We start from the raw sequence: 22,156 nt of genomic DNA on the forward strand, positions 1-22,156 counted from the left end.
TAGTATATCTAATAAAATACAGCATGTGCAATATTAGACAAAACTAGAACTGGAAACAGCATTTTTTTGCAAACAAATGTCAACATTTGGTTATGTTTCATGTTCTTGTTTCATGTCTGTCATGTGATTCCCTGTTCAAGTCATGTGATCCGGCCATGTGTTCCCTTGTCTGTTGTGTCATGTTGTCATTGGTTCATCATTTCATTGTTCACAGGTATCCCTTGTCTAGTCATTAGTCTTGTGTGTATTTAAGCCCTCATGTTTGCCGTGTGTCTTGGTCTAGTTTTGTTCCACTGTAACTGCTGTCGGTAAGCGTCATGTCATGATCTTGATTCATGTCATGTTTTTTTTATCATAATCAAAGCTGCACGTGGGTTCTATCTTCAAACTTGCCTGGATTCATTACAACACATCTACAGTATGTTGATAAGGAGCTTCAAATGTATACACTATAAGATCATTCTCAAGATCAGTTTTACCAGTGATTTCTGTTTTTATTTCTTATGGGGTATTTTTTTTATTACATGAAGGTATATGCAAGCATCCTTAGTGATTCATATCTGTAAAAACTGACTGAAGACATCAATGTCACAGTCCAATAGCCAAAGAGAATATTATCACACAACTCACGTGACAAAGCAAATAAACATTGTCTTTTTAAAGGGACAATTCACCCAAAAATGAAAATCCTGTCATTTACTCACCCTTAAGTTGTTCTAAACATGTATAGGCCTACATTTCTTTGTTGTCCTCAACATAAGATATTTTGAAGAATGTTCATAACTAAAAGTGCATGGTCCCAATTGACTCCCATAATATTTTTCCCTACTATGGAAGTGAGTGGGGCTCAACAACTGTTTGGTTTTCATCATTATTCAAAATATCATTTTTTTTGTAAAGCATAGAAACTTTTTTATTCAGCAACTTGAGGGTGAGTAAATGATGACAGAATTTTCATTTTTGGGTGAACTATCCCTTCACGTATTTTAACACGTATGCAAGGTGCTGAATTTTCTTCAAAAGGCACAATGTACAACATTTTAAACGCCAGGTCACTTTCAAAAAAATGATAATAACAATAATTATGAATTCTAACATGGTGAATTGTTTGTGTTGTAAATTAAACTAAAATGTGAACTGTGTTATTTAAAAGTTGTGTTTGTGTCCCCAGCTGTTGAGAAGAAAAGATGCCAGTTCCACATCACTGTTCATTCCCTTTTGAACCTTTAGACTTTCCCACCGTGCAATTTCTGCACCGATATTTACTGTGGTCTTTTGTCCTTTGCTACTAAATCACAAAAACAACAAATCACTAGGAAACTAAAAGATCCACAGATGTCACAGATACCTCTATCCAACACTGACCATTTCAGAAAAAGGTTTTAATGTAAATAAAGTTTCATGATACTCACTGAAATACTTTCTAACACAGTAAATATGTGACCAACAAGAAACACAAGAAATACCTTTTGGTAGATGTTTTCTTACTGAAGCTTGGCAGTTCACCATCTTTTGATTGGTCACTCCTCATAGACACTGAGCTGGACTCAGGTGAGCCGGATCTTTCACTAATACACAAAGAGCAAACAGAATCCATTTATTGCAGGAGGTCCCACTGTAACATATCTACATCTGCTATACAGCTCTGTTAGCTTACACAGCTACTGCTTTTTTTTTTTCTTTTTTTTAAAAGTTTTTATAAACAAAAATAAATCCACAACATTGATGATAAACTTTAGAGTCATATTTCAGTATATGAATCAGAATCAGAATGAGCTTTTATTTGCCAAGTGTGCGCACCAGGAGCTCTTGGTACATAAATAAACATACATATATGACACGAGAACAGAAGAATATTTAAATAAGTGAAGAAGTGTATACATCTGAAACAGAACAGAAGATTTATATACAGAATTGTGCATTATGTACTGTGTATATACAACCATATAAAAATATGTATATATATTGTAATGTTTGTACGTCTTGTAATAAAATAAAGAAGCAAGCACAGACATAAGTGTGTATTTCTTTCTTCTCTTTTCTACTCTTTTCTTTTCCTTCCTTCCACTGTCATCTAGTGACTAGCCTACATAATAACTCTGCAGACACAACATTTCCAATTTTCTTTAAAGAATTACTTTAAGAAACAATTGATCTCTTTATATTGTTTTATGGTGTGTATCCCCAAACACCTTCTACCTTATTTTATTTATTCTCAGGTTAGGTAAAGTAAGTCAAATTCGATCTAAACAACAAGTATATAGATTTACATACTTACTGTTCAGTCGAAAGACTGCTTTGTGGTTTAGTTCAGCTCAATTCTTTCTATAGCAGAGACTCAAAGCAGGCTGGTTCTTTTACATTGATTATAAGTATTTTTATTATATCAAAATCAACTGGATTACATATTAGTTTATCAAGAAATAAAACAAAAACCAAAGCATAAAATAGGCAGTTCACAAGCTTCAGCTCCAGATGGCAGGCTTAGACCATTGAACTGAGGAGAGGCTGACGGGGTCTGTACAGCGTCTGACGTTGACATATTACACTGTGCTTTTATACTTCGTTTCACACCCACTTATCACATATTCAATCGTCTAAAGATAATTGATCCAATCCAAAATCTTGATCTGTTGTTAACCCTTTCAACTCCTTCAAGAGCTTCTTATAAAAAGCCTTCCTTTCCTTTATTCTCCTTTTCTTCGCTTGGATCCTTTGTTGTCTTCTACGCTTGGTCTATAAAGAAACAGGTAATACTTTCCAATTCTACTTCTCTTGGATATATGCTTTTCACTACTTAATGTTACTTCTATCTATTGATTAAATACTTAAACATGAGTACATTATTGTCATTTCTTGCATTCATTATTACAATAAAGATTATTACAAAAACAAGATACAATGTCTCTCTGAATACAACAGTTCAATAATAAAGACCTTTACAAAATCGTCTCCATTGTCTTTCTTAATAAAACAATTTCACAATAAAGGCTTTTACCAAACAAGTTGCATTGTCTGTTCTTAATAAATCAGATTCACAAATAAAAGACTTTTACAAAACAAGCTACAGTGTCTTTTCTTATACAACACTGTATTCTACTTGGTTATAAAGTTAGTTAGTACTTTATATATGAAGATCACAGATTAATACAGAATAAATTGCATACATATATTTCACTTCTAAAACTACAATGGTGATTAATATCATATCAGCCCATATATATGAGGCGTTCTAATAGAATAAATTGCATGTTTACTTAACAATATAAAACAAGTTATATTAGTAAAACAAATGGTTTATTAATTCCTAGCACTTTCTTTAAGGAGTGCCGTTACGTTAAAACTAATCCAAATACACAACCAAAACAACAATTGACTGGATTTGAATCATAGACTATTTCATTTTATGATGTTAGGCTAACTGGAGGCAGCTCTCTGATGCAGAAGAGAACTCAGAGACTGACAAAGCAAGTAGGTAGGAAACAGTGGCGACCATTTCTGGTTCATTTGTTGGTTCACTCGTCTCAGGTAAGGGGAGTCGAGAGAGACAGTCTGCTGTTGTGTTGTATCTCCCAGGGCAGAAAGCAACATCATAGGAATAGCATAACAGACGGGCTGACCACCTAGCAATTCGCATGGCTTGGTGGTCAATGCGCAGAAAGAAATGTCTACCCCAGAAATACGTCCTCCATTTTTCAATACTCCACACACAAGCCAGTGCTTCCCTCTCCACAGTCGAGTACTTTCTTTCAGCTGACGAAAGAGTTCAAGTTCAAATTCAAATTAATTTTGTTTATGTACCACATTTTACAACAGCCACTGGCTGACCAAAGTGCTTTACAGAACAGCCAGATTAAAAGAAAAGAATACCTACATAACACAGAGCACAAATAAGAGCAGCAAAGCTAAGAGCACCTTAAACAGGAGTAGCAAAACAGTATCAGACTCAAATATAAAAGAGTAAAACAGAAGTGGCTAAACAGGAGGCAAATGCCACAATTCAGGAGGAAAATGCCACTATGTGCTCAGTACCATCAGCGTGTAGCTGAGAAAGGACTTCTCCCACACCATAATCAGAAGCATCAGTACTCATGCAAGTTGGCAATCGGGGATCGAATAGAGCTAGAATGGGGCTCTTTGACAAGAGTGTCTTCAGGGTGGTAAAACTTTGATCAGCCTTATCAGTCCAGAGAAAGTTCATGTCAGTGGAGGTTCTCAAAACTTCACGCAGGGGTTCAACCACTGTTGCGTAGTCAGGGAGAAATTTACTATACCAAGACGTAAGGGCCAGGAATGAGCGCAGTGAGGCCGTGTCATGGGGAGCAGGTGCGTGCACGACAGCAGCTACATTATCAGGGTCTGGATGTAATCCCTCTTTAGAAATTGTGTGCCCCAAAGATTGCAGGATTTGCAGCTTAAATTTACATTTATGCATATTTAGTTTCAGACAAGCCTTGTTCAGACAGTGAAGTACAACTTTTATGTGAGTGTCATGGATGTCCTCTGTGTCGACGTAAACAATTAGGTCATCCAAGTAGGCTTGAACACCTGGCAATCCGTGCAGTATAGCCGTCATCATCTTCTGGAAAGCAGGCGCGGCCGAAGCCAGTCCATATGGGACACGTTTATTACGGAATCGACTTTCAGGGTGCAATGGAACCTGGTGATATATTGAGGTCAGGTCTATGGTTGAGAACACTGTCGGCCCATGCAGTTCTGCCAACAGTTCCTCTATATGGGGCAAGGGGTGGCTATCTACAACTATAGCCTTATAAGGCTCCCTTAAATCAACACGCATGCAAATTCCACCTCCCTTTTTGTGTCACTACAATTGGGGAGACCCATGGAGATGCATCCACCCGTTCAATTATGTCATGCTCCAACAGGTTTTTCAGTTCATCTGAAACTGCTTGCCTAACTGACAATGGCAGTCTTCTCAATTTTTGCTGAACAGGAACGAAACCTTCTTTCACTTTGTGTATGAATTCACTTGTGCATCCTACAGTATGAACTGGCACTGGCAGTATTTCAGAATTCTCATTTTTAATCACAGTATCGACGTGAATCTCAAAAGGTGAGCCTGACTTTACTATGTAGAATGTGCCTGCTGCTGTACTACCATCATGGAAGACGTCTGTAGAAAACAGCCCATCACTGGAAAAATCTCTTTGGAATAAGACACTAACTTTACTGTTGCTGGATTGAGGGTGCATGAAGCAAAATGTTTAGGGTAAATGCTCTCGAGCAGTGTGGATACTGATGAGCTCGTGTCCACAATTAACTGGTTGACAATGTCCATAATTTTTTTAATTTGCACTGAATAGAGAATTTTGTCTGTCACCGTCTTAGGATCATTCATGTATAATACAGTGAGCTCTGGTATAACAATCTCACGCACCTGTTTCTGTGATGATCAGCAAACTTTGGCAAAGTGCCCAGGGGCGTATCTAGAGCATTTTCAGTGGGGGGCCATGCTGGGGCACTGCCTCCAAACGGGGTGGCCGCCAGTGACCAAAAAAAAAAAAAAGCGAAATTCTACAGTATATTATGTAAATCCTATTGATTTTTTTTTTTTTTTTTTTACTTGATTACTTACTTGTAAGTTACTTGTAAACAAATGTAGTAATAAAGCACATTTTTGATTAATTTAGTTTTTTGTCATCCCTGTATATATCCATTAAGTTAAATTTGAGAGCCAGTGTTTATTATTTTTAGTGTTTTCATAAAACTAACAAGTTTATAAAATAAAAGCAATTTTAATAATGAGCAATTTTAAAAACCCAGAAGCAGAAACAATGTCAACTATTTTCTTAATTAGTTTGGCCATTACAATATACAGTAGTTTTATTCACAATCTCTTTCAAAAAATAATAAATAAAATTAAAAAAAAAAAAAAAAAATCAATCCCCCCACTGTAATTCAAATGGTTTGGCCAAAACATCATAGTGTTTCATTCAACATTTCTTTCAGGTTAATTTACAAAAAAGCTGAGTAACACAGAGTTTTAGCACTTTAACAGTTCAAATGAAATCACCAAAAAAAAAGTTTAAAAATAAAATATGGAACCATTACATCTGCTAATATATTAAAGAACAGTCTTTAGTTTAGAAACAATAAAAACAGTAGCAGAAAGAGAGGAAAACAGTCGAAAAAGAAAGAAGGCAGACCTCAACTAAAACAGCTGGATTCTTCTGTTTCAGTGGTGACTGGCAAACCGTCTAACAAAATCATCTAAGTCAAGACATTTGGCTCTCCTCACCTCAATGCTTACGGTGCGTGTCCACTGGCATGGTGCGAGTGGAGCGGAGCGAACGTTTTCAATTCATTCCTATGGAAGTCGAGCTTCACGCTCGCGCAGTGCATTTTGGGATTGACAGCGGACCGGAGAAAGCGTTGGGAGCGACCGAGAGCGTCAAAAGGTTGGGCAGTTCTCGACAAAGCTTGTCTATTTCTAAATGTAATCGCGTGCATCGCTGATGATTATACTGTCCGTGTGTTGAAAAAAACTTTGATTAAACACACTCGCAACAGACACACCCCAAAGCGGAGACGTTACAGCGTTGCCAGCGGCACTGAGCGGACTTTTGCCGCTGTAGTGGACATGCACCGTGACTCCAAGATTACTGAGTCGGTCATGAGTTATGGTAGTGCGTAAATGTGTTTTTATGAGCTTAAGTGCAGAGAAGCTGCGCTCAGAACTTGCGACCGTTGTTTCTCTGGCGCTGCACTTCTTTGAATCGCAAACTTCAGAGGTCTATAAACTGATTGGCCGTAAAATGAACCAATCACAAGACATATTATAGGGGGGGCACCTGGGGTGGCCAATCGCCACCACGTAGACCCGCCCCTGAAAGTGCCCAATTTTTCCACATGAATTGCATACTGCTTTGATGGCTGGGCATGAAGGTTTTTTAGCCAGATGGTTGTTGATCTGGCGAAGAGGAAGGTATTGTCTTTCTGTCCCTTTGTTTTACATTCCGGTGACTCTATATGGCCCGTACTTGTGAAGTAGCTGAAAGAATCTCTGAGTTCTTTAATGCGGTCTCCATTTGCACAACTATTGAGACAGCTTTATTCAGCGTGAGGTCTGGTTCAAGTAAAAGTCTGTCCTGAACGCATGAATAAGCTACTCGCTCCACGAGCTGGTCGCGTAACATTTGTTTTTCCATTTCTCCGAAATCACATGCAACCGTAAGCTCACGTAAAGTAGCCAGGAACTGATTAATAGTTTCATCAGTCCGCTGTGTCCTTTGCCTAAATTTATGTCTCTCGGCGACAACATTAACTGCAGGAACGAAATATCTTCTAAAATATCACTGTTCATTCCCTTTTGAACCTTTAGACTTTCCCACCATGCACCAATATTTATTGTGGTCTTTTGTAACTAAATCACACAAAACAACAAATCACATGGAAACTAAAAGATTCACAGATGTCTTTATAATTTGGTCAAACAATTATCAAACCAGCAGATTACCTCTATCCCACACTGATCATTTCAGAAAAAGGTTTTAATGTAAATAAAGTTTCATGATACTCACTGAAATACTTTCTAACACAGTAAATATGTGACCAACAAGAAACACAAGAAATACCTTTTGGTAGATGTTGTTTTCTCACTGAAGCTTGGCAGTTCACCATCTTTTGATTGGTCACTCCTCATAGACACTAAGCTGGACTCAGGTGAGCCGGATCTTTCCCTAATACACAAAGAGCAAACAGAATTGATTTATTGCAGGAGGTCCCACTGTAACTGATATCTACACCTGCTATACAGTTCTGTTAGCTTACATAGCTACTGCTTTTTTAAGTTAAGTTTTTATAAACAAAATAAATCCACAACATTGATGATAAACTTCAGAGTCATTTTCAGTATATGAATCAGAATCAGAATGAGCAGAATGAGCCACACAAGGAATTTGTTGTGGTTTTACAGGAGCTCTTGATACATGTAACGGTCTAAACGTTACTTTTTGTATTATTGTATTTTAGCTACTCTTGTTGTAGCTCTTGCCGTTGTGTGATGTGTTTGAGTCACATGCAGTAACCACAGGAGCAGTTTGAGGGCGTATTGCCTGGAGAACATATACACTTAGCTACCATAGAGTAAGTCAGTTTGTTTGGTAGAGGCAGAGAATGGCTGTTTCTCAATTCCAAGAACGCAGAGAATGGACTTGTGTTCTCGTGGAGACCGGTCTTGCCAAGCTTCCTTGGAAGAACGAACTCGGAACCGGCCACAATGACTTCTGGGACACCAGGCGAGTACTAGCTCAAGTCTGCATTCGATGCATCCTCGGTATCAAGAACACATCCGGGTTCTTTCATGCGTCCTCTGTACTTGCGTTCTTGAGAATTGGGTCTGAACTTCGACGGTTAATGATGACAAGAATTCAAGGACGCAAGATCACTGAAGAACGCATATTGAGAAACACCCAATGTCTAATATGGCGAGAAGTTTCACTCTCACTACACTTCCGGCTTCTGAACTGGTTGCAGTTCCACTCTGGCTCCACATGAGGGCGCTCACAGGACGAGTGCAGAATGAATGGAGGTCAATGGCGGTATACCCCTCAAAATCCACTTTTCTCAGGATATAATTTTTTGTCTAGTAATTTGAATGTTGTATTCGAAAGGAGATGCAAAGAAATTACACATTGCTGGGTGTTAGATTTTTTAGAGTCACTTATTTGCTTTAAAAAGTCTTTCAAAATGTCAATGACGTCAGAATGCTGACGTCATTAGCAGAATGCTAGCGTGTTATGGGCAACAACAACTCAACCTGTAAGAAATCAAAACGACATAAGTACTCGTTCATTCAACTTTCGACCTATAACCCATGTTGAACTTGCAAAATCTACAATCAGATCTGAGATTTCTCAACGGCAATCGGGTGAAAGAGACAAATTTAGCTGTCTAGCCCCATTGACTCCCATTCATTTTGCACTCATGGCGATCGCCCCCAGTGGAACTCTGGTGGTACTACAACCAAAATTCGGTACAATAGGACTTAATAGGGAGTGGGCAGGCTCTCCGTAGACGGGCTCTGGTAGAGGGAAATCCATAGATATCATAATATAAACGCTAGATGTCTCGTGCGCGCTGCTGGCCAATGGAGGTCGACGTCCGCACACGGCGGCCATCTTACCACAGTGTGCTCGCTCACTCATAACATGGTGCATGTACTTTTAAATAACCATAACTTGCTCAATCTTCTACCGATTTTCAAACGGTTTGGTTTGTTATAAACGTCAGAGATGAAATTATTACACTGCATACATATGAATAATTATAACATACATGTTCAAGCATTCGGAATTATAGCCACGTTAATAACGTTTGTAAGAAACCAAACCGTTTGTAAATCCGTCAAGATTTCAGCGAGATAAGAGGATTTGTGTTCGTGCTGATCACTCACCTTAATTCACAGCTTCCCTGTGGTAAGATGGCCACCGGTAATGCCGGAAGTGACTCCGCCTTAAGACATCTAGCCTTTTTATGATATCTATGGGGAAATCTAAATGGTTGAACTCAAGCTACCTTCTTGCTTCTCTAAAGTCCTTTGTTGAGAACTCTTTGAGTTTCTGCTCAACTGTAAGTATGGATTGGTTTATATATTTGACTTTGTTTGTTTCATAAGATCACTGATGCTAGCTATTTGATTTCTTTAAGGACTTTTAATTTCCACATGTTTTTTTGGGAGCACTGATTGAATACAAGAGAGTGAATTCAAGTGCAGTCCACGCTGGCAACGAGGCTTTAACACATGGCTTTGCACATGATCAGTAGCGTGGTACTGAGGACAACGATTCACCGAACGCTGTTGTCTGCAATCTTTTCTCGCCTTCTGGATTATAGCATTACAATCAATGCATCGCACTCAAATAGTTTTGTGGATTTGTAGCTCATTTCATCTTCATCATCACTTCAACTTATCAAAGACAGAGCATTCAAACGATAAGTTTACTTTATCTCATTGACTCATTATTGAAGAGACAAAGACCTTTGAGATTGCTTTGCAGTTAATTTCTATTGTCTGTTTGGCACATGTATTAAGCACTGGTGGAGAAAATAAAATGAGTTTAACTGATCATTTGTTCTGTGAAGATATTTATTTATCAGTACATGTCAAAAATGTGTTGACCCCCTCAGAGTACATCTTTAAAAGAAAGGTGTTACAATACATATAAATAAACATACATATATGACACGAGAACAGAAGAATATTTAAATAAGACCAAGTGAAAAAATAAATAATAATGTATACATCTGAAACAGAACAGAAGACTTCTGTACAGATTTGTAAATCATGTACTGTGTATATACAACCATATAAAAATATGTATATTGTGAGGTTTGTACATCTTGTAATAAAATAAAGAAGCAAGCACAGACATAAGTGTGTATTTCTTTCTTCTCTTTGCTACTCTTTTCTTTTCCTTCCTTCCACTGTCATCTAGTGACTAGCCTACATAATAACTCTGCAGACACAACATTTCCAATTTTCTTTAAAGCATTTTGGTTAGGGTACTGTCTTGGAACTTTACAACATGATACCATACTCTATTCCAAACACTTTAAGTAATATAGAATTAAAGAATTACTTTAATAAACAATTGACCACTTTATATAAAAAAGTTATATTAGCGAAACAAATGGTGTATTAACTCCTAGCACTTTCTTTAAAGCTGCAGTCCGCAGTTTTTCCTATTTGTCGCCATCTCTGTTCGAAATCTGCAATTGCAGTTATTCGCGGAATTATCAACCTTTCGTGGGCTGTGCCACGGCGCGGATGAATTAATGTTTTGAGGAGAATCACAGATCACAGGCAATCACAGATTCTGCTTTTTGGAAGTATGACCAACATAAGAATTTTCACCGGAAAATGTCGTCTGAACAAGTAAGTAACATCCACTTTTGTTCTGCCCAACTAGGGCAGGGATGGGCAACTTCGGTCCTGGAGGGCCACTGTCCTACAGAGTTTAGCTCCAACCATGAAAAAAAAAAAATCACCTGCCTGTAATTTTCTAGTAATCCTGAGGACCTTGATTAGCTTGTTCAGGTGTGTTTGATTAGGGTTGAAGCTAACTCTGTAGGACAGTGGCCCTCCAGGACCGAAGTTGCCCATCCCTGAACTAGGGGGAAAAAAGCATAGCAGTAAATCGCGCCAATTAAATCTAACAATCGCTTATCATATCACGTCAAACCATGCAAATTTTTGTTCTCAAATTGTTAATGTTAACAACATCAGCATTGCACATCTACATTTAATGCCCTTCCGATGTTTATCCTTGTTTTCACATGGGCTCGGTTGTAGTCTCTTTTTTTTCTGTAGCCACTCCGAAGTCCAAAGTCTTTTGCATTTTTCAACGGGTTATTCTCCAGTTGTCACTGGTGATTGTCGTTTGAACCTCTCTGGATCCGCCATCAAATTGATAAGTTTAATTATATCAAGTGCTGTGAGAAAAGGCTATAAATCTCCACCTCCAACATCCTCACACTCATAGCCCACTAGCCGGGACTCCTCTTTATGTGGACAGATGTGACGTAATGACGCAAAGACATGCTCGAATTTAAACATTATTACAAGCTTACCGTTTTAAATTGAGCTACGGCAAGCAGATAGTTTTGAACACTGGCTGGTTATGTACTTGCTCAAAAAATTATTTTGGAGAATTTTTAACCCCAAAAAGCTACAGACTGCAGCTTTAAGGAGTTTCTTATTAATGTTAAAACTAATCCAAGTAAACAACCAAAACAACAATTGACTGGATTTGAATCGTGGACTATTCAGCACCATTGCATCTATTTATTTATCTAACACAAAGTCCTTCAACCAAGCTGGTTGTTTAAGAAATCTCACACTTCTTCTAGGACTCGTTTGCTGTTCCTTTACATGATCTCAGAATATGTCTTCCGTGCACAGACAGGACATCCAGTTTTGTATGCATGTTGCGGCCACGCAGGAGTTCGAAAGGTGTAGCCCCTGTGGTAGCATGTGGCGTCGCCTGGAAATTATGCAAGAACTGTGTCACAGCTGCCTTCCAGGGCTTCTTTTCCTGAATTGCAGATTGGATTCATTGTTTCAACACTCTATTAAGGCGAGACACTGTCGCTGTCTGCTCCCTGTCATCACAGGCACCGCTGAAAGCTCTCTCTCTCTCCTATACAATGCTGTCGGATCCAAATATGGTAATTTCCTTTTTATCAGCAACCAATCATGAAAGTAAAAGGGCTGAATGCGCAATCTCATTGGCTGATGATAAATCTTTAAAGCCCGTTTTCTCAAAATGACTTTTCTCTCATACTCCAAGTCCGAAATCTCCACTTCAGTAGCACCGATATACACCAAACTTTCCAGTCTTGTACCTAGTTATATTATGAAGACATTTACAGAGGGATTTGTAAATATATTATTCCTAGCCTGATTTATATAACATTTTATTCCAAAAAACATGGCCCAAAATCATTTTTTAAGGCTATTGATAGTATATTCTGATTTACAGGTGTTGGAAACTTTTCCTTCGTCAAAGCAGAGACCAGGAGACGTTGGGATATCTTTCAAGCAGAAGTTATTCTTTATTGAGGACTTCGCTGTGCGTTGCTGTAGTCATCCAACTCAAGTCTAACTAAGGAACGTTGCCTTGCAATTTATATACATTTAGGGGGAGGGATTTACACTGAGGTTGAACAAAGCATGTAAATGAAGTAGCCTGCATGAGTCAACTCGTTTACAGAGATTTCCTGATCTCATCAGCATAACAGTGTCATTCACATGCATAAATGCTAATCCAATCAGCCTGACAATATCACCCATACCTTCACATTATCATAGCTTAATTTGCGACAATGACACACTGTTCAGGAGGTGCATACAGACAAAAGGTTAATGTCAGACACCTGGGTTGCTTGACTTAATCTTCTTTGAATCTAATCATCTATGCCTCAATGTTAAATACAAGGTAACCTAATTTAAACATTTAATAAATTTGTAATACAACACAAGATAACAAAAGTAGATATCCATAAATCCCTCTGTAATTTTTTTCCCATCTAATATGTGAACACAATGAAAAAATATTTTTTAACCTGGCTTTATCCAATACTCAAGAGTTTGTTTTTTTAAATATATGCAAATTAGTGCATATTTAATTAGATATTGCCTAATTAGCATATTTAACCATTAAATTACAGAAAACTTGTAATACATTTTTTTTCTCATCTTAATGTATGTAATCAACTGGGAAAGTTTCATGGTGATATCTGCTAGTTAAAAATTTTACCCTATTCACCTGTAGTGTCTCGCCTTAAATCGATTCTACTGCCCTGTTGGCCTGTGGATAATATACATGTATGGAGTACATATGTTGAATGTTACCCTCCTTCAGAAAGTCAGCAAAAGCAGTAGATGTTAGTTGTGGACCATTATCAGACACTAAGCATTGTAGATTACTTTCTCTACTGAAGATGGTGTCCAGGAAGATTATTGTGACATCTGTTGTCACTTGCGATGCAAAAGCTACTTCTGGCCACTTACTGTAGTAGTCTACCAGTGTTATGGAGTAGCGGCAATCCCATGTAGCAGACTCAAATGGTCCCACAATATTGATGGCTACCTTTTGCCATGGACCTATAAGCACGTGCTCGATCTGCCCAAAGTCGGGCATCCGATCAGCGCGGAAGGTCTTTACGTGTTACTGTCTTTTCTTGAGGCAAAGTATTTTTTTATTAAATGCAATACATTTGAATATGTATTTTCTCGTTATTTCATCTGACTCCATAAATGAAAAGGCTTTAATGATATCTGTGCATCATTAAATGTGAGCAAATGTTTGACTATTCTTTTAACTCTTAATGAAAATAATGTCAAAGACGGTTAGAATAATCAAATGTAACAATGTGTCATGCCAATTTCATAATCAATTTAAAGATAATCGATACAAAACATCAAATGCTCTGGAATAAAGAGAAGAGATGTGAACCCAACATTATACATGAAGCTGAGAGTCTTACTCTCTGCCTCATGGGCTAATCTGAAATACAGAAAGGCCCCGAACCCTTTGCTACATTCCATTATACAGACAGAACCTCTTTCACATGGAAACATGTGCCAACAATGGAAATTTGCATTCAGAGGTTACACCTTTTGGGGGTAGGAGACCATTTGCCAGGAGACCACCTTCCTTTGTGTGCCAGTTATCCCTAAACTCTTAAAAACCTTATTACCTTTTGTTTTACTTATTTGGAAATGAGACATTTTTACCAGTCGCACTGAGACATTCCAAATTATACTAAATATGTATAATACTCAATGATAATCATTCACATTAAACTATATATTTTCTTGGGGGAATTCAGGTGATCTGAGTATGAGAGAGAGGGGGTGAGGGATGAGGGAATGAAATCTCAAATGGTGAGTTCAAATGGTAATTTCCAGCAAGGTACTGTCTTCAAACAGACTGTCTGGCATTTTCTAATTTCTCAATTCTTACAGACCGTTACAGGTACGAGAGGTGCAGGTGAAGGCTTGACTGTTTTGTCATTCAGCTGACATGTCAAACATGAGGCATCTACAGAGTTTCTACACTTCTGCCCATTTTCGGTCATCAGTAGAGCTCCCGAAGCCTTTGTTTTGTCCGTACATTTCCTTGGTGTCCTTTGTGAGCTAAATTCACTAGTCTTGTACGCAGAGACAATGGAACTAATAGGCAGTGATCCCCTCGCATAATTAGCGGACCCTCCACAGAAAGCTCTTGTCTGATGTGAAAGTAAGGATCTAGTTCTTGTTTCACTGACTTCTTGTTTTTAGGCCAGCCATTCTTGATCTGTGCACGAAGTTAGGCTAACTGGAGGCAGCTCTCTGATGCAGAAGAGAACTTAGAGACTGACAAAGCAAGTAAGTGAGAAACAGTGGCGACCATTTCTGGTTCATCTGTTGGTTTACTCGTATCAGGTAAGGGGAGTCGAGAGAGACAGTCTGCTGTTGTGTTGTATCTCCCAGGGCGGAAAGCAACATCATAGGAATAGCATAACAGACGGGCTGACCACCTAGCAATTCGCATGGCTTGGTGGTCAATGCGCAGAAAGAAATGTCTACCCCAGAAATACGTCCTCCATTTTTCAATACTCCACACACAAGCCAGTGCTTCCCTCTCCACAGTCGAGTACTTTCTTTCAGCTGACGAAAGAGTTTGAGAGGGAAATGCCACTATGCGCTCAGTACCATCAGCGTGTAGCTGAGAAAGGACTTCTCCCACACCGTAATCAGAAGCATCAGTACTCACGCAAGTTGGCAGTCGGGGATCGAATAGAGCTAGAATGGGGCTCTTCGATAAGAGTGTCTTCAGGGTGGTAAAACTTTGATCAGCCTTATCAGTCCAGAGAAAGTTCATGTCAGTGGAGGTTCTCAAAACTTCACATAGGGGTTCAACCACTGTTACGTAGTCAGGGATAAATTTACTACCAAGACATAAGGGCCAGGAATGAGCGCAGTGAGGCCGTGTCATGAGGAGCAGGCGCGTGCACGACAGCAGCTACATTATCAGGGTCTGGATGTAATCCCTCTTTAGAAATCGTGTGCCCCAAAAAAATTCAAGGTTATAGTTCAATAGTGAATAGTTTCATCAGTCCACTGTGACCTTTGCCTAATTTTGTGTCTCTCGGCGACAACATTAACTGCAGGAACGAAATATCTTCTAAAATATCACTGTTCATTCCCTTTTGAACCTTTAGACTTTCCCACCGTGCACCAATATTTACTGTGGTCTTTTGTCCTTTGTAACTAAATCACACAAAACAACAAATCACATGGATACTAAAAGATTCACAGATGTCTGTATAATTTGGTCAAACAATTATCAAACCAGCAGATTACCTCTATCCAACACTGATCATTTCAGAAAAAGGTTTTAATGTAAATAAAGTTTCATGAAACTCACTGAAATACTTTCTAACACAGTAAATATGTGACCAACAAGAAACACAAGAAATACCTTTGGGTAGATGTTGTTTTCTTACTGAAGCTTGGCAGTTCACCATCTTTTGAACGGTCACTCCTCATAGACACTAAGCTGGACTCAGGTGAGCCGGATCTTTCCCTAATACACAAAGAGCAAACAGAACCGATTTATTGCAGGAGGTCCCACTGTAACTGATATCTACATCTGCTATACAGTTCTGTTAGCTTACATAGCTACTGCTTTTTTAAGTTAAAGGGATGATTCGGAGTAAAATCAACCTAGGGTCCTTTGCACCATGACCTCGAGCCAAACAAGTACAAACAGGTTCTGTACTCATAAAACGAGGCATTGGAAAGTTTGTGAATTCATCAAGAGTTTATTTAAATAACACTTGCCAGGATTGTACATGCTTTTCCCAAACCACTGAAGTGATGTCGACGTCCGGCTTAGCAATAGCATGAGCCGTCAGGCAAGTGTTATTTGAATAAACTCCTGATGTACTTACAAACTTTCCAATGCCTCGTTTTATGAGTACAGAACCTATTTGTAGTACTGTATAAGTTTGGTACCATTCTGGGCATTATTAGTAGGATATTTTACGAGATACATCATAGGATCCATTAGCGCCTGCACTAAACCATCCGGCTGATATCTCTAAATAAGCTCTAACTTTAATAATGTTCAACCAAGGGAAAAAAAGCTTCTTTGGGGATGTTTGGCTCGATGTCATGGTGCAAAGGACCCTAGGTTGATTTTACTCCGAACCATCCCTTTAAGGAGATGACATAGGATTTTGAGATTCTGTGTATGGCCATCTTACCCACTGAGCTGCTGTTATTCAACTATGCCAAGGTAAACTTGGTTTTTCATTCTATCAGCCCTTTAAGAACTACAGTAAAGCAGGGATCTAGAATACACTGATACACAAAGAACCTTGTGTTTTTGACACTTTAAATGCAATAAGACGATGAAGAGAATTTAGTTTAGAGCACGCACTGTGACAGCTGGCTGTCTGTGCATTGTGTTTAGGCGTGTGCGCTCATCAAATTTAAACTGGCAAGGCGCGCCGCGTCTCTCATACACAGTTTGAAAGCGGCTGAAATCACAGTAACAAGTATCTTGCGGGTGTCGTCGATGGATATTGCTTATATTGAATAGCATCCTCGATGTCGGATTAATTTAGCAAGGTGATCTACGGTTAAGGTGGACATCACGATAACAACAAAGGGCTGAGTGAAACTTGTTTACAGGACCCGCCATGGTCACATTTATGCCACAGTCATTTTGCAAACAGGTTATTCAGTCCTTGATGGCATCGGAGGTGTTATATTCGTTTGTTGGACAGATCACAATTTGAATTTTTGCAATGCAATAAGACCCCCCTCTCGATCTGTTATGCTCTTGAGATGCCATTTTGCTGGAGCTGTCAAGGTAGCCTATCATGCCAGTGACATCACAGACCGTTGAAGCTCAAGATGGCTGTGCCCTAGTAACAACACAACAAACTAATATCTCTGTTTTCCCCCCTTGTAACTACTTCAGCAGTTTTAAGTGTCCTACCACAAATAAAAATAATAACACATCTGTTATTTTACCTTTACTTCCTATTTCATTTCAGTTCCCCTTTAAAGACGGAGTTTGGTTTAGTGTTGATGGCAAACTTTGTTTCCCAAAACATTTCTTCAACCAATATGCTAAATTGATGCACGGGTTGGAACATGTATCAGAAGGGGGGATGGTAACTTTTGTTTAGAAAAAAAAAAGAAAAAAAAAAGATGTTTGCTTTGGATATTGTTTGGAAGACCCCATTTATGGGAATGGAAGGGGTTAAACAACGAGTGCCATCAAATGAGTTGTGTGAAAATCACATGTTGTAAAGAAATGTCTTCTTTTCTATCTAACATTTATGTTTAGATAAAAGCAGCTCAAGGAAAGGCAGCGGATAACTCACTGCACGACATCAAACCGGGAGATTTATGAAGTTATAACGGGATTATGAAAATGTGACAGTTCTTGTTTAAATTATAACAGTTTTAGTATAGTGATAGTTTTGGTGTTAGTGTACCTGCCATGTGTAATACTATGTATTTCAGCTTTAGTGGAGAGAATGGTGAAAAGTACATACCAAATGCTTCAAATGTGTAATTATGAGGATCAATTTAATGATGCATATCCAAAACCAAAGAAATTTAATGATGCCACGACCAGCGGATGTTACAGCAAAACTTATTGAGTTAAGATATGTTTTTTCCATTCTGAACATCTATACTATTTCTTGTTTTTACTATGTTGACTGAGGGTCTGATTTAATGTCAGGAGTGCAATAACAGTGTTTATTCGTTCAGCCCGGCTTCAGATAAAAATCTTTACTTGCTTGCTAATAATTAAGATTAAGAGATTGATCACCACCTTTTGAACGGTCACAGAGTCTGATCTTTCACTAATGACAAAGAGCAGAACAAGACATTTGATGTTCCAAATGGTAATTATATACAGTTTAACGAAAACTATATGAATTATTATTTCTATCTTAACCGCAGACATTAACTTTAAACACACTAGTAATCTTTTGCTGTGTTTAACATTTGATTTGCCAAAAGTTTTTTTTTCACTCCACAGAGATTCGATTGGATGCAAACAAGCTGGTTGTTCTAGAATTAGTGTAAATTGTGTAAAACATTAGAAAGTTCTAAACTAAAGTTTTGCACACAACAATAGTGTGAAAACAGCTGCAGTCTTACCTCTGTTTCTCTGAAAGACTCATCTTAGAGAGAGAGTCCTTTCCTCGCTCCTCCGACATTACTGCAGTTAAACAACCAGTGCAAACAGATCAGCACTAGTTTGTAAAACAGTCAGCTCAACATGACCTGGAGACGACAATAATGAGATGTTACAAACAAATATACTGCCATGTAGTGCAACAAAATGGCGTTTTAATACTTCAGATCATTAATTAAGGGATAATCCATGACCAGCTGTAAATTAAACGAGTTTAAAGCACAACATAGAAGCAAAGAACCACATGACATAAAGCAGAGTGCATTCAAATTGTTTCATGCACAGCTAGCTCTATTTTATATATATATTAACTGAGCATTAGAGAGTAATAATGTAGCATCTTTATTAATAAGTCGCAGGGAAACGTTATAACATTGCTGGCTTAAAACTTCTCACAACACGTCTAACCCAGATTGCACAGGTATGTCTCTAAGATGCCCGTTAAAGAACGCTTCATGTGGAAACATCTGATAAATACAGTTTTTATACATTCTAAATCATAAACTGCTTAATCTTAAAATAATTTTTAAATGTCTATTTTAACATCTGACAGGAAACGTCTTAGAGACATATTGCAGATGAGCAATATTTTTTTTACACTCATTTATTTCCAAAACTGTTTATTTCTTTATTAAATAATAATTATTCTTTTCATTTTTTATTTGATCATTGCCCAAAGTTCACAATCTATTTTATTATTTTTTAAATGCTCCTAAATTAATGTGCGCATTGAGGAAAAATGTAATATACATCGAACATAATAATTAATATCTGTGTGAACCAAAATATTATATTCAGCAGATTATTATAATTGTATTAATTATATTTGACATAAACGAACATTCACTATGAGGTTTATCTGTTTTATCTCTGAAAGTCTATTTTAAAATAGGCCTACTTTCGATTTCGCATTATCACAAAACAACCCCCCGAAATGAAAAAGGAAAACCCTTCTAAAACGTATTATTCGTTTAAAATAACCCTTTCGAATAAACTTCATGTGTTAACTTTCATCGTCTTCAAAATATGTATTCGTGTAAGTTAATTTCTAGCAGCTTCTGCGTCTGTTCGGAGTAACAGGCTTATAATACTTCCGGGATAAAACAGGCCTACTTTAACTTCGAATTTTAAATTACGGTGATAAACAGAATAAAATCAATACTATATTTCCCAAAATAACTGTAATCAAGAAAGCTAAAACTTACTTTAAGTCTGAACAGAAATTAGACTTTAATTTCATTTCAGTCCTTCGGAGTGTTCGCTTGTCACATGGTACGAGTCCAAAGCAAAGTACAGTAACAGGTGGAAGAGATTTCTCGCCTGTTTAACGATTAACTGCTCAATGTGACATCCTCCTTTTGCGGAAGCATGAAGCCACGCTCGCGCTGAGAAATGTGGTGATGGAGAATGGCTCAAGGTGTTTCACAGGATTGTAAATGCAACGCAAATTTTTATTCATTACATTTATTCATTTTGAACATTTAGTCATTTATTTGTAATAAACACTCTAGTGGGTTATTTAAAAAGTGTTCTTTATATGTTAAATTATGTTTGTTTGTTTATTTTACACAGTGTGACGTCATATGACAGTGTAAACAGATCAATAACCATTTTATTTAAAGGCTTAATTTATGTCCCGTTGACCGGTCCGTTGCATTACGATTAAAAGCAGTATCAATGTCAAAAATGTGATGTGCAGTCAAGGTCGGGTGTGTGTGCTGTTTAAACGAGTGTTCTCGCTGATACGCTTGTTGTAATTCGCGAGTTTTCACGAGTTTTATAGTCTTAATATTGTTTCTTATTCAAAAGTGGTTTTCTTTCGGTTAACACTTTCGGTTTCGTTTCTAAAAGCTCAGTGCGCATTTGCTCCTCATACTGCCTGTCACGTGACCTGGTTTTTTTTTTTTTTTTTTATCCTCAAGTCTCAAAATCTACCGGTACTGTAATTGCATTAGGAGAAAACAAGGCAAGGGATGATCACACCAAATAGGCTATTGATTTGATTTAATATAAATTAATGAATGAATAAAATCTATTATTTCTTTTTTCTTTTGTTGCCTGGCTTTAGCTTGCCTCTTCTGGGAAGACCCTGTTTACTCCTTGCATTAAAACATACTCCACATGGTGGGGCAACATTACAGTAGATATAGGAAATATGTGAACTTGTTTTTTTACAGTCTATGGTGTGAACACACACAAGACACATTTATAATAGGCATATATGTATATATGTATGTAAATCTCTCTCTAAGTAAAGAGTTAAACTGCACACTCACTCAAATATTTTGATTATTTCCAACGTCATACATGATAAAACACACATTAAAAACTTTTCCCATATGGTTTGAATGTAGATTCTGGTTTGAGTTGTTTCTTATAAATGAGATGATCTAATTATCTAATTTATATCTTAACATACATTTTTCTTAAAATAGCTTACTGATGGACTAAAATGTAGGCTATGTGCAATTAATGTGGGTTTTATCATACTCTGTCTTTACCAAGTTCTCTTTAACTTGCATCTCATAAAGGTGTGTGTTTGCTAGCTACTTAAGGAAATGAAAATCTCTCTCTCTAAACTTGTATAAAATATAAACACCCATCTCTTTTTTAGAGATGTTTTAATGTAATTTTCAATTTTCTCTGCATAGTCCATCATCAGTGGCCAAAAGAAATCAAAGTGGCTTGACACTTTTTCTAAAGTGTTCCACCAACAAGTGCCTGTGCCGTTGTACTTTGAAGATTAGGAGCAAATTGATGCAATCCACACTCACCTGACATCAATTATGGGCAGCTCACACACCCACACACACACACACCCACAGTGACAAGATCAAATTCACCATGGATGTCCTTTAAAAAAATTTTTTATATATATATATATATATATTTTTTTTTTTTATATATATATTTTTTTATCAGTGAGCAGAAGCACTTTGACAGGAGGATAGAAAAACAGTTAACCCTCTGGGCTTCTTTGTAAATGGGTCACACTTAGCTTCCTCCCGGTCAAAAACGGACAAAGCCTTAAAATTTAACTTTATTTTTTTCCCAGGATAACCAATCAAATATATTTTTGTTCTATGATATTTTCTGATTATTATTTAGAATTTTTAGAGTTTTTTATGATACTTTGCATTAATTATATAATTTTTATGAGCAATTTTTTCCATTAGAATTAATATATATATATATATATATATATATATATATATATATATATATATATATATATATCCCTCTAAAACCGAGTGTACCGCCAGCAGGCGCCGCCTAGCTGCAAAAATATTCATTACCATATTTTTCAAAAATCTTGCCTTGATTAACACAAAGTTGATGTCATTTGAAAGCTTAGAGTCTGAACTTTACAGTGAATGTATCCACTTTGAAAAACTCGTAAGTATTGCTGAGTTATTTGCTGA

General features: G+C 37.4%; 2 protein-coding genes across 2 annotated transcripts in view; both read right to left on the reverse strand.

The window, feature by feature from the left end:
* The window catches only part of LOC307160070 (uncharacterized protein), a 719,517-nt gene that overhangs the window by 70,304 nt on the left and 627,057 nt on the right, over positions 1 to 22,156 (reverse strand). The gene's annotated exons all lie outside the window — the stretch shown is intronic.
* On the reverse strand, positions 1,147 to 20,081 carry LOC307160519 (uncharacterized protein; the record flags this gene model as incomplete). The annotated part of the gene is made up of 5 exons (XM_079874678.1): positions 19,940 to 20,081; positions 18,698 to 18,823; positions 15,990 to 16,094; positions 7,596 to 7,700; positions 1,147 to 1,288 (listed from the first exon to the last, which is right to left on the reverse strand). Exons 2-5 carry the CDS (start codon positions 18,754 to 18,756, stop codon positions 1,147 to 1,149), a joined length of 411 nt encoding a protein of 136 aa, XP_079730804.1. The 5' UTR covers positions 18,757 to 18,823; positions 19,940 to 20,081.

Source organism: Squalius cephalus (assembly GCF_949319135.1).
Source record: "Squalius cephalus genome assembly, chromosome: 6".
NCBI lineage: Eukaryota > Metazoa > Chordata > Actinopteri > Cypriniformes > Leuciscidae > Squalius > Squalius cephalus.